The sequence below is a fragment of the Gossypium arboreum genome, chromosome 9 (assembly GCF_025698485.1).
Source record: "Gossypium arboreum isolate Shixiya-1 chromosome 9, ASM2569848v2, whole genome shotgun sequence".
Classification (NCBI taxonomy): Eukaryota; Viridiplantae; Streptophyta; class Magnoliopsida; order Malvales; family Malvaceae; genus Gossypium; species Gossypium arboreum.
In genome coordinates this window covers 84664675-84677864 of record NC_069078.1, presented here as the reverse complement: position 1 = coordinate 84677864, position 13190 = coordinate 84664675, and the positions used below count along the sequence as shown (strand labels likewise).

At 32.3% G+C, this 13190-nt stretch overlaps 2 protein-coding genes across 6 annotated transcripts; one reads left to right on the top strand and one right to left on the bottom strand.

Moving 5' to 3' along the window:
• The first annotated feature begins 206 nt into the window (after positions 1-206).
• LOC108454559 (dual specificity protein phosphatase 1B-like) lies at positions 207-2742 on the top strand. Of its 4 annotated transcripts, none has more exons than XM_053018780.1 (6): positions 207-332; positions 1181-1344; positions 1429-1564; positions 1744-1864; positions 2155-2300; positions 2453-2742. In XM_053018780.1, exons 2-6 carry the CDS (start codon positions 1240-1242, stop codon positions 2533-2535), a joined length of 591 nt encoding a protein of 196 aa, XP_052874740.1. In that variant the 5' UTR covers positions 207-332; positions 1181-1239; the 3' UTR covers positions 2536-2742. The 4 variants fall into 4 exon arrangements, with proteins under 4 accessions (XP_052874740.1, XP_052874739.1, XP_017608548.1 ...); XM_053018779.1 differs by having other exon boundaries at positions 237-332; positions 1229-1344; XM_017753059.2 differs by having other exon boundaries at positions 237-332; positions 1144-1344.
• A 535-nt stretch (positions 2743-3277) lies between these two features.
• LOC108457019 (LRR receptor-like serine/threonine-protein kinase FEI 2) lies at positions 3278-11371 on the bottom strand. Of its 2 annotated transcripts, none has more exons than XM_017755813.2 (14): positions 10824-11371; positions 9509-9741; positions 9026-9161; positions 8852-8923; positions 8667-8738; positions 7833-7904; positions 7660-7731; positions 7485-7556; positions 7192-7286; positions 6849-7016; positions 6408-6740; positions 5905-6150; positions 5073-5206; positions 3278-3930 (listed from the first exon to the last, which is right to left on the bottom strand). In XM_017755813.2, the coding sequence occupies exons 2-14, from the start codon at positions 9603-9605 to the stop codon at positions 3712-3714; spliced, it is 1788 nt and encodes a 595-aa protein (XP_017611302.1). In that variant the 5' UTR covers positions 9606-9741; positions 10824-11371; the 3' UTR covers positions 3278-3711. The 2 variants fall into 2 exon arrangements, with proteins under 2 accessions (XP_017611302.1, XP_017611303.1); XM_017755814.2 differs by lacking the exon at positions 10824-11371 and adding an exon at positions 10612-10807.
• Positions 11372-13190: the final 1819 nt, after the last annotated feature.

The following is a 13190-nucleotide window of genomic DNA, read 5'->3' as shown; positions in this document are numbered from 1 at the left end:
ATAAGATTTTAAATTTAAATTTTATGAAGAGAAAATTTTAACATTTTAAAATTTTCTTCACTCATTTAAAAAGAAATTTGATTCCATATTTAATTGGAGTTTCGAAATTTATATAGTATGAGTATTAATTTATTAAAATTTATATAAATATAATACGTAAAATACAGCTATTAATTAAAGGAAATTATAAAAAATTATGGTTTAAAAATAGTTAGAAATACAAATTGTATAAATTCAACTACAATTATAATTAATGTCTAGAAAATATCATCCCAAATCAATAACCATTTAATATAAACATAGTTAAAGAAGAGATCCAGAGCCTCTCTTTGGTATGTACTCCTTTCTTCAATCCCATTTCAGAATTTCATAGGAAAAGGGGAAAGCTTTTTAGTTTCATTTAGTTTCATTCTCTTTATCCATTCCCCAATTTCATGTCTTTGAAATTTCTCTTACACTGCTGTATTTTTTAATTAACTTCCTCTGGATCTTTGAGCTACCCAGATGGATAACATGCTAAATTTGGCCTTCTTAAGACTTTTTTTTTTCCATATATTTGTGCTTTCATACTTTAACTGCTGTCTTAGTCGTATAACATAGTCATTAGGGACTTTTTCCAGAATACATACAGTTCGTGGTTTCTATAAATCTGGGTAAATGCGTAGCTTTCGTTTTCCGCTGTGAAAAAATTTTGGTTTTGCGTAAATGCTTGAAACCTAGGCTGATCAATGAAATCAGATTTCAGAATTGCAAAACCAATTGGAATGTTTTATAATGTAGGTTTTATATAAGAATGATTCTTTTTTTTATCTTTTCTTCCCAGAATTTTGCTCTGTTCTGGACATCTAATTATGTTCCATAATGCCATTTTTAACACTTGGAATTCATGATTCCGTATGGGGATTAACAAAAAAAAAATTGAATATGGTTTATATATATTCGTATAGATTGTAGTTTTAATCTATATGAAAGTCTAATGTTAAACATGAGATAGTTAGAAGCTGCTACAAGCTAGCTTTTCAGCTGTTTAATTCTGTTTGATGTAAATGCACTATCTTTTTTTGGATTCTAACTTATTCATGCCTATGCTAATTGCTAACTGATATTTTACTGACATGGGAAACTGGTTTAACATATAAAAAGGTTAAAATAGAGAAATTTTGGTCGTTCTGTTGCATAGATCAAACATGTTTCTTACCAGTTGAGTGTCATGCACCTGCCTTTGAAGGGCTAAAAAGAATGGATCAGATCCATTATTCCATTGAAAATGAAATACAAGAAAGGTGCAGGGTAGATATATATAGAAAATTTCAAGGAAACAGTGCTCTATGCCAAATTGAAGAGGTACTCATTTTTGATGACCTTGCTTTTGCTTTATCCTACTTTTGTTTGTTCTCTCTAGACTAATTTCATATATATGTTTTTCAGGGCCTTTTTTTGGGTTCCTTGGGTGATGCAAACAATAAGGCTGCATTGAAAAGCTCCAATGTAACGCATATCTTAACCGTGGCTAACCTATCTCTTCCTTTGTATCCAAATGAGTTTGCTTATAAAATTATCGAAGGTATCATGGATTCTTGCCTGTTCTAGCAAAAATTTCTTAGTTCAGATCGGAGTTTATGCTTTTTAGCAAATAATTTTCCCTTTGTCCTTCCAATTCCTTGATAAACAAGCTAAGAAACATGACAGCAATGAAAGTTTTAACTTGTCGAATTCTTGGTGCTTTGATAAAATTTGAGGCAGTCATGGACAGGGAAGATACGAATCTAATGCAGTATTTCGACGAGTGTTTCAGTTTCATCGATGAAGCTAAAAGACTAGGTGGTGGTGTTTTGGTTCACTGCTTTATGGGAATATCTAGAAGGTGGTTTTCCATACTTATTATTAGGGTTACAACATAACTAAAGATATATGAAGTTTTTACTTTTACAGACATTGTTAGAGCATCACTAGTTCAGCTTGCATTACTCTTATTTCAAAACCTTTTATAGTTTGTCACAAATGGGAATTTGCTTATTATATCAACAATATGATTTAAAATTAAAAAGAAGAAAAAGAAAAGCTTGTAGTAGTATCTTTTTGTTTGATAATAGCTTTTATATTATGTTATCTAAGTACACCATGTTGAAAGCTTTTGTTTCTCGAACCTTACAGTGTGACAGTGGTTATTGCTTATCTAATGAAAAAGCATGGTATGAGGTTTTCTCAAGCTTTGGAACATGTAAAGCGTAGACGACCTCAAGCATCTCCGAATTCTGGTTTCATTTTACAGCTGCAACAATTTGAAAAAACCCTTCGAGGTTGATCATTGTTCAGTCACTTCCCTAGGCCCTTGAAGTTCCATCTGTCGCGTTTGAGTGTATAGTTTGTGGTTTTTGTTTGCTCTGATTCTTGGTGAATTCACTATAACTTGGACTGAACTTTGTTTGTGTGACTCTTTCTTGTAATGTAGGTAAGGAATATGAAAAGACTCGGCTCGATCGGTCTGCGTTAGTTTGTCGGTCCATTTTCTCCTTCTTCAACAAAAAGCAGTGAGAAGAAAGGCCTGGCTTTTTGGCATTGTTACGATGCACTCGATTAAGATGCTAGTATATTGTGTGATGGTTAAATGTAATCAACATATACTAGCCAAATATACATGATCCAATTTATTAAACTATATGAATTGGAAAATACAATAATAGAATGGAAATTTTTCTCAATTAAAATGTTAATAATATATATATATGAAGTTTTAATAAATCTAGGCATTTAGTTGATTTTTTTTTTAAATCCAGGATTAAGTCCACTATCTTGGACCAAATTACTGCAAAATTTCACCAAGCTACATCTACTGTTAGCGCATGATTAGCACAAGCCAAGAAAAAAATATATAAAAAACAAATGTTCAGCTTAATAGATTCCGATTTAAAAGACGACAAATCTTCAATATCGTTTTCAATATCGTCAATTAAAACGACAGCTCTTGTAGATGATACAATAATAATGTAGGAAATAATTTTCAAATTTGCAATTAATTTATCAATATAATCACATTGGCCCCACAAATAATATTTTGAATGGCCGGAATACCAGCTGTTTGTAAGTCCATTTGTATTAAGGAAGGAAAATTATATTACAAGTAATTTGAGAAATGAATTTGATAAAACTAGCAATTTAGTTCAGAATAGTTAACAAGTTTAAACATGTTTTGAAAAAAATAATTGCAAAAACACTTTCATTTCAGTTCCACAGTTCAATTCAGCTCATAATAGTAGAATTGCGAGATAAAAGTAACTTTCATCCATCAAATTATTACTGTAATAATGAAGCTTTATCTTACAAAAATGGTATAAACAACAAGGATCTGCCAAAAGCCCAAATATTCTCAATTTGTACTTAAGGACTGGATAAAGAAGATTACATATTGATTTCATAAAGGCAAAGCTCGAACGAAAAAAAAAATGCCTAAAATTAAAAGAGAAAAAGGAAGTTCACCCATGCCAAATGAAGGACAAATATGCACCTAAACTCTACTTCCATTGAACAGTTCAGATGGACCTTCCAACTTCGATCCGCATAAAGAATTTAATGAAATGAACAAGTGAAAGCTGCAGCTGCTGATATCGAGCCCCCTCATTTAGTGCTTGTTTTTTTTTTGCTTGCACTACTTTTGAGTTGTGAGAAACATGAAGGCAAACCAAACGTGTCTCTTTTTTCAGCTTGGACTACTCAATCGGAGTTGGAATCATAAAAATCACTCGGGTATGGGGTCATAACCTCGGATTCAAGCAACTGCACCACCCTGTGCATGCTGGGTCTATCTTCTGGGTTCGAACACACACACTGGATGGCAACTGAGAGCAAGGCATCCAGGCTTTCTGCCTGCATCCCCACACAATTTGAATCTACAATCTCTCGTTGCCTATTCTCCGTTATCAAGAAATTTAACTGCATAAAAAAAACAGAAGCAAGCAGTCAAAATAAGGAAGTTATCTTCAAGGGATCATGTCCTTTGTATCTTTCTGAGTTTGGAGAAAGAGAACTAAAACCCAACTCGTTGAGTTGAAAGATACATGCATTTCTACTGAGCCAAATGTTTGAGTGCATGTCATTTGTATCTATTCAAAATGGAAATTGGTAAAAAGAGCAAGCATCAATTTTCAACTTACTTCAGTTGATAGATAATACAAGACATTACCCCATGGACTGAAGTACTAACAAACAAGCCAAGTTAGGTGTTTTATAATCATTCCTATTGTGAAAGACGGGACCTTTTCCCCTCATTATACAAGAATAAGTGTCAAATCTTGACCCTGGATCTTAGTACTGTTAACTTGTTGAATTAAAAAATATAAGGAAACAAGTAACAACAGATTTTGTCCCTTAGCTTCAGTTTTCCCTTTTTCCTATCCAATCAAACCCAAACAACTGCCATAGGCCAACAGCGATGAACACACAACAATAGGTTGAAAACTTGGAGCAGCTATTACATCTTTGCAATCTTATACACAGGCCTTTCCTAGCTCTGCTGCATAGAACCCTTTCTTAATTTACTAGAGCACACTAACAAGCTTTTTACTTCAATCAAAGAAGTTAATATAAGACAAGCATTTACTAATAAAGAGAAATGTTAAAAAGGGTGCCTCTTGGCTGCGGTGAAAACAGTGTATTATGAAAAAAAAAAAAAAAACATTTTCTAAAATAGTATTTAACCTGACCTTAACAAGCGTCTAAGGACACCTGTTCACTGAACCCATAATTTCTTTTTCTTTTAACTTTTTTTTTTTAAAAAAAAGAAGGCAAAATGCAAATGATTCTGGTTTCAGAAATGCATGGGACTCGTTAACTATTCTTCATACACAAGCTGTTCTGGTTTTTATCTAGAGATATATACCACTTTACTTCAAAACATATTTGTTACCTCATACCCTCCATCCTTGCTATTTACAGATGGAAAATGAAGTATACATCATCATGAACATACAGCACATGAAATCTAAAGTATGCTGTTTAATAGCTTAATCAGAAACTCTTTGATGTAAAGAGATGTTAAACCTATTTGACAAAATTTCCACAGAAGTGAGACATACCCAACCAACGATGTTGAGGCCCTTTTCGATGAATGATGCATCAGTAGGTCTCTTTCCACTTAAGACTTCAAGCACCAAGACTCCAAAACTATAGACATCCGTCTTGTCAGTTGCTCTCCCGCTTACCATGTACTCTGTTGAAGGAAGCATAAACAGACTCAAGATAAATTGAATCTCAAAAAGCATACATTACATGATATATGATTCAACCACTTAAAACAAGACCCAAATCACAGCTTTGCAAAATATAAATAAATACTTGACCAGATTAGCTTGCCTGGAATCTTTCCTTTGGTTAGGCTATAAGTTAAAAATTTGCAGTTTTCATTTTTCTTAGTGAGTAACAAATAAACACGTTTCTTATTTTAGATGCAAAATAAGAAAACATAAATATCAATACTTATATTATAAATAAAATAAAATAAAACACAACTAATAATAATTTTGTTACAATCAAACAATAAAAAACTTTTAAACAGGCTTCAAACAACTTACTAAACATGCTTTAAAAGATCTATAAACAAGCTTGTTTTTGGACATAAATGAACTATCCATACTTGTTCAAGTTTAATTTGTTTAATAAACAAACCTCAAAAGCTTAATCACAATCATTTATTCAACTTGATAAAACAGACGTAAACAAACAAAACCTGAAATGTTTTCGACCACGCTATTCCTTTAGAGTCATATTTAGCGCCCATATGTAACCTTATCAAAAAGAACTTCAGAATATGCTTCACTAAAGTTAACTTTATCTCCCTCATAATTCAAGCTTAAAGAGAGCTACAGGCTCCACAACTATAAACAGTAAGCCAATACTGCAACTGCATACCTGGAGCCAAATAACCAAATGTTCCTGCAACAATGGTTGTAATATGAGTTTCTTCATCCTCTAACAGTTTGGCAAGTCCAAAGTCTGATACTCGAGCCTCCAAATTGCTATCAAGTAAAATGTTACTGGACTTTATGTCACGGTGTATGATCCTAGGAGAACAATCATGGTGTAAATAGGCCATTCCTTTTGCTGCTCCCATGATAACGTTCAGGCGTGTTTCCCAGTCCAACTGCTCAGATCGTTCTGTTGAACAAGTCATAAAACAAAATCATCTCCACAAATAAAGAAATTGATCCATGAAAACAATAACCAGGACTTCCCAACCAATGGGTGAAAACAAAGAAATAGAAATGTTCAAATTCAAGCTTAGTCTATAGATCCATGAAAAATGCCGTCTTTCACTTTTCAGAATCTTGGGTTTAGTTAAAGAAAAATATGCAGTTCAAGTCTATGCTAGGAAATGAACTGCTTTTGAATAAAAATAGTTTAAGGAGCCTCACCATGAAGAGCTTCATCAAGGCTGCCACCTGCTAGATAATCATAGATTAACAGCTTTGATGCAGGTGAATTACAATATCCTCGCAAGTTTACAAGGTATCGATGTTTTATGCTTCCAAGAATTTCAAGCTCTCTTTCAAAAAATCGATCAAATCCTTCATTCAACTTCACAATTCGTTTCAAAGCAAACACATTTCCATCATCCATAGAAAGTTTGTACACTGTCCCAAACCCCCCAGTACCTAAAATGTGTTCCTCATTCAAAGTTTCTAATTTCTTAATGATGTCTTTGGAAGAGTATGGCAAGTCTCCATGAAACATAACAATCGATGCCCCTGAAGCAGCAGTACCATGTCAATAGAGATGTTGAGATATTAGAAAGTAAATATGAAAACTGAAAACAGCTCGATTTTCCAAAATTGAAGAACAGTTAGCAATAACACCTCCACTGACGTCCATGGCCAGAGTTCTGCCCTCATTTTTACCAAACTTCTTATATAGGAAGCATCCCCAGAAACACATAAGTGCCACCAAAAGTAGTGCACCTACAGTGGCTGATGCACTAATGAGAAGTCTTCCGGAGTATTTCTTTTTACCACCTTGATTTTGAGCTACAAGAAGAAGATTGAAATATTAACCAGAATGACCTCCAAGAAGAAAACAATAGATTCAAGAATAAAGGCAAGAAACTTTTGAGGAGTTCAGATTTGACAGACCCAATTTAAATTCTTCATATCCATATTTTAACACTGAAATAAGCACCATTCCCAAATGTAAGCAGCTCACCTGAACTTGGAGACCTGGAATTTGTCATAGCTCCATTGTCATCTTTGCATGCTACATTGATTTGCTTTCCACATAAACCACGATTCCCAACAAAACTGCCAAAAGGACATGTTAAACTATTTAGCCTAATAATCGTACAACAATCTTCTTTGACTTTCCAGAAGATGAAGATTCTAAAATTGCACAGTAAAGGTATCACATATAATGATACCACTTCCTGGAACCCTCCTGCATGACATAGCATATAAATAGCAAAAAAATTATTGAACACAAGCCAAACAAACTATACTTACGAGCTTGCAGTATAGCTGCTGAAAACACCTTGTGATGGTATAGGGCCAACCAAAAAATTGTTGGACACATTGCTTCAGGAAATTCAATATGATCACCAAAGATCAGTTCATGTTCAATATATCTTTAAGTAAACTCAGTTGTAGAAGCTAACAAATATGAAGCAAGGGAACTAACAATGTAATGAGCTTATCCAGCATCCCAATTGATGGAGGGATAGATCCGCTGATAGAGTTGCTCGAGATATCCCTGCAATTTTTTTAAAGAAAATGTAAGCATCATTAAGCAATATCAACACTCAGCTCTTTACCAACTCTAGCCCACATTTATTAGCAAAAGAAACAACTTACAGATTCTGAAGTGAAGATAAGTTCTCCAGTTCATTAGGGATTATTCCACTTAAGTAATTGCCTTGCAAGTACCTGTAGAAGACAACAGATTACAGTTTAATAAAATAATAAATGCAGGCAATTTCAAAACAAATTCTTCAATACAATATCTAAATAACCCTGAAACTTGAAAGCCATAATAGGTACTTCATATTTACAACAAACTAGTTGAACACCACAATTTCAATCTTTCAGAAAATAAACATAAAACCTCAAATACCAAATACATTCGGATAATATTTAGGCAATACAAATAGAAAGTAACAGGAAAGGTGAATTCTTGGTTTTTACTTCTCCTCTTTATATGAAAAAACGATTAGATTTGAGAACGTCCAAGTTGGATAAAATATCAGGACAAGGTCCAACGAAGGAGATTATTCACCTAGCCAAACCTGCTTCCCAAAAAACATATCACTTGGCCTGGAGATAGGCCAAGTCGTGATACCACCCAATAAAGCGTGAAGGTCCAAGGTTCACTTCCCCCCTAGGCCTTCACACAAACATACTAAAAGGATAGCATACGGGTTGAAAATTATAAAATATCCAACACATAAGAACAATAGGACCAAAAGAACATCCATTTATAATTCATAATCAAACAAAAGAAAAGGTATTTTTGAGGGTCTAAGTGCTGTTTTGCTTGCATCAACACCACAGCCAAATGGTGAATCTCAAAGGGAATGAAAGATTTTAATTCAACCATTTGCAAGAAAAAACTGTAGAACAGCTAACAAGACTTTTCAAGCATGAAGAAGCATAAGATTGCTGAATCCAGACGTGGGCAGTAATACTTACATTCCTTGCAGCTCTGTGCAATTACCAAGCTCTGAAGGAATTACCCCATAAAAGTTATTGTTACAAAGAATTCTGTTTCACAAAACAATTACAGAAAATATCAGCTGCAACAAATAATATTTGGATACAATCCCCAGATCATGCATCAAAGATGAAGAAAAACAAGTAAGTCCAATAATACATACAACTGTCTCAAGTGTTCCAGCTTCCCAAGTTCAGGTGATATAGGACCACTCAGTTTATGATTCGTAAGGCTCCTGAAGAGAAAAAATAGGGAAAAAAAGAATATGTTAAATGGCACTGCCACATAGACAAAATTGTCAAACGGAAGACATTTGGAAATGATCTTCGAAACTCACAAAATTGTCACTCTCTTGGTTTTACTATCACATGTCACCCCTTTCCATTTGCATGGATCAGGATCCTCTGGCCTCCAGTGAGAAAATACACCATCTGAACTAATGATCGCTACCCGAAAGCTTAGAAGTGCCTCTCCTGCATATCAAGAAAAGCACTTTCACATTTTATAACCAGAAAGGCTCTTAATAACTGGCTAGATAAAGATTCTAAAACCCAAAAAAATCTGTTATCATCAAAACTACAATCTAAATGACAAAGTCAAAAAAGGAAAGCAAAGCATGATGAAAACTAAAAGTAAACATGATCACCATAATTCTAAAAGGGGGAAATTGTCAATATGTAAAATTTCCTAAGTGAGAAAATTAACCGATATATTCCGACCAAATGTGATACAGAAGGAAAGCATTACAGATCTTTTTAAAATGGTGAGAGAAAAAGAAGATAAAATAACTATAGTTATTTAACACACATATATCACCTACCATCAGGACTGATAGCTCTGCCTTTGTTTATTAAGAAAAAAAAGAATAGTGCGTGAAGCAGCCATGGCCATTGACACTTCATCAGACATATGCCCATAATGGCACTGAACAAGCATAATATAGATGCTAAAAATCATCTGACAAACCAAGCTCGAAAATTGGTCCTTGTTGTAACATATGATTATCTGATCTATGCTGCCATTTGGCAGCCACAAAAGAAAGAAAATTTATGCCTGGCAAGAAAAAGAGAAGCAAGATAAGAATTAGAAACAACACAAAATCTGAAATAAAAATGTAGATCAATCTTCTTGAATCGAACACAAATTGCTTCAAAACCCTTTAAGTTTTTGCAAAAATGCATTAATAAAAACTAACCAAGAATCCCCCTAAAAGGGGGGAAAAAAATACTATCATTAACATTTTTTTCTGTTTAAAGAACAGAGGAACTTGAAGCACCCTCTCATACAGAAGCAAAGGACAACCCAGAGTGCCAAAGCCTTACACATTAATACACATAAAAAAATAGCTGAATCATGAATTTTTTTTTTTTGGGGGGGGGTAATTTATCTAGAAAACCCTTGCATGTTTTCGATATGATGAACAAGCTAGTCTGAAAGAGCTGCTTGCTCTTGTGCCATACATTGTGTGTCACGAATCTTCATGAATGAACTAGTCAGTACAATAAAGTAATTTTATTCAAAAATACAATTCATAAACAAACAGCAGATGGTAGCAGACATTTAGAACAACTAGCAGTACTAGACTTCAGAGCCAGTTTAAAGAAAATTGAACCCATCTTATAAACAAAATTCTGATCATCAAAGGATTTTATTGTATTGCATCCGTTACCTAATATCAGAAGAGCTTAGCAGTTTGGTAATTTGGTCTACGCGAAATATTTTCAAATCTCCATTTAAAGTTGCACATACTAAGTAGAAATACAATAGAAAGTGGTTAATCTAAAAATCATCTTCTCCAACCTATACTTCTACATAGCTACAGCCGTTTCCTCTGAAGTTGAAACTAAACTAACAGCCTCTAAAATTTGATAAAAGCTGAATTGAAAAAACAAAATAATCGATAAAGTGACATAAATTTCGCACCATAAAAAACGAAATTGAGATTCCTAGAATCTGCCGCTCAACTTAAGCTAATTATATCTTAAGTACGCTGAAGAGAAATTGAGCTAAAACGAAGTAAAGATTCGAGCGTGGAACAGCAAATAGTAAACATTATATTGAACTTCAGCATAAACAAAGCTAAATTCAGAAACAAGAAGAAAAAAAAAAAAAGAGAGGAGAAATTGAAGAAACACCTTTGAGATTGATTCGATCTGCAGCAGGCAATGAGCTGTAAAGAAAGAAAACAAACAAAAAAAAAAAAGTGGAGGAAACAAAAATGATTCAGTGCTACTTTGTTTGTTGTATGAGTAATGAGTGCCAGATTGGTTTTTATTTTTATTTTTTATTTTTTATTTTTTTTGTTTTCTGAAAGGGAATGTGTGATCGTAGAGTGGAGAGAGTTTTTAGTAGTGGAAAAAGGGCGAGCGGGCGAGCGGGCGAGCGAGCGAGAAAAGAACTAGATGCTTAGAAACAAAAGGGTGAGCTGAGCCAGCCAATGAGATCGAGAAGCTTTTGCACGTGCGATTGTGACCTTCCGTACGTGTCAACCGACGCTTCCTTCTTTCTAGAACCGACCGTGAGTGAACCCAGCTATGCTTAAAAAAAGTCTTTTGCGCACGCTGCGCTTTTTCGAGAATTTCTTTTTTTTTCTTTTTTCTTTTTTTGCCGAAGCTTGTCACGTCTTGAATATATATAATCAACACATACACCAATTTTCTTTTTAATATGAACTCATAAACACAACTTCTTAGGCAAATTAAATGAAACTTTTTATCATTTCTATAAGAGGTTAATCTGTATAATTTTTAATAAATGATGTCATCTTTAATTGTTGACTGAAGCGATGCATATTCCTATTATTGTAGCCTGTTATTCTTGACAGCCACACAAGAAATAGATCAAAAGACACTATTGTATATTTAGGCTTAATCACGAAATATATTTTCTATTTTTATTTTTAAAATTATTTGACATAAATGATGTGGTATTGTTCATTTAGCATTTTTATCATATGTTATTTGGTGATTGGATCATGTCATCATTGATCATAGTTAATTAATAGTTAAAAAATCGATGTATTACTGTGAGAAAAAAACTTAATTTAAATATTAAATTTAACTAAAAATTTTAAATACCAAAATAAAAATATATATTAAACCTTTCTCTAACGGTTAGACAATTTTATTTGAAATCCTTTTAACCATTTTTTCTTTAAACCTTAAGTTTTAAAATTAACATTTTAATTTTTCAGGTTATCTTCGTACCACAATGCTAAGCATTTGAATCATATTTTTAAAATTATTTTTCCTTATTTTCTAAAAATTATTTTTTGAAAAAAAATAAAGTAGCTCTTAATACTTTAACTAAATCCATGGCACTTACCAACCCAACAATGTTGAGGTACTCGAAGGATTTTCTTGGTCCATTGGACCAAATATCAATCTATAGGTGCAAAGCTTGTGAGTAACCATTTCATGGCCTAATGAAAAGTCATAAAAACCAACCCCTACTTTAAAGTGCAACAATTGGTTGGCAATTTCTTTTAAGATTTAACACCAAAACAAAAGAGTGTTCCTGAGTTTATTTAGGTCTCTTTGAATAGATGTTTATTTTTAGTGTGATGTATTTAATTTTTTATCTCAGGTATATTATAATATTTAATTTTATTATTATCATTATTTTTATACTAATTATAAATAAATATAAAAAAATTATTTCATTTAAACAGGGAGAAGTGGAATGGCATCTTCACTGTTTTTGGACTCACTCAGCAAACAACTCGGCATTAGTATTATTGACATTGGCGAGATTGCCAGCCAAAAACATCATTTTCCATGGTTTATTCACCCAACACCACTTCTTTCAATTTAGAATATTAAATCAATAAATAAAACCCAAAAACTATTATTATTATTATTATTATTTAGTCCGTTTCAATTTTTTTTCACAGATGGAAAACAAATGCAATATAGATATAGTGGCGTCAAGATTATAAATATTACTATTTAATTGAAAATATTTACATTTGATCATTTTAAAATTCACTATTATTAAATAAAATAATTATATTATATGTTATAATATTTTTAAATTTATCAAAGATATCTTAAATAAAAGATAAATTATATTAGTAGTAACCTAATTACTAATAAATTTATTTTTAGTTATTTAATTATGAAAATATATGTTAGTTAGTTGATGATTAAAACAGACAAAATTAAATAATTAATTGATTATTTTATAATTTTTCATAATTAAATGATAAATTTTTACTAATAATTTGATGACTATTAATGTAATTTATCCTGTATAAAATTTAATACACTCAAAAGTAATGGCGTAATCCAAATTGAGACAAGCTTGTATACTACTAAGTTGAAACTTAACTCAAAATTTGAAACTCAATACTGACTCAAGCTTAATTAAACATTTATTTTAAGTTTGAGTTTAATTAAGCTCATTTGCTATTTTTGTACTCGAGCTCATAATTAAGTTTTAAGGTTAATAGTATATATAAAATACAAAAAACTTGATAAAATTTAATCAAGTATTATTAAATT

Bases quoted from the DNA above. Each gene is read 5' to 3' on its own strand.
- LOC108457019 (XM_017755813.2), bottom strand. From the start codon at position 9,605: ATGGGCATATGTCTGATGAAGTGTCAATGGCCATGGCTGCTTCACGCA. The intron at 7,017-7,191 runs GTGAGCTGCTTA...TTCTTCTTGTAG, and splicing joins TTCCAGGTCTCCAAGTTCAG to CTCAAAATCAAGGTGGTAAA. The intron at 3,931-5,072 runs GTATGTCTCACT...TTTTTTATGCAG, and splicing joins GCCTCAACATCGTTGGTTGG to TTAAATTTCTTGATAACGGA.
- LOC108454559 (XM_053018780.1), top strand. From the start codon at position 1,240: ATGGATCAGATCCATTATTCCATTGAAAATGAAATACAAGAAAGGTGC. The intron at 1,345-1,428 runs GTACTCATTTTT...TATGTTTTTCAG, and splicing joins CTCTATGCCAAATTGAAGAG to GGCCTTTTTTTGGGTTCCTT. The intron at 1,565-1,743 runs GTATCATGGATT...AATTTGAGGCAG, and splicing joins TGCTTATAAAATTATCGAAG to TCATGGACAGGGAAGATACG.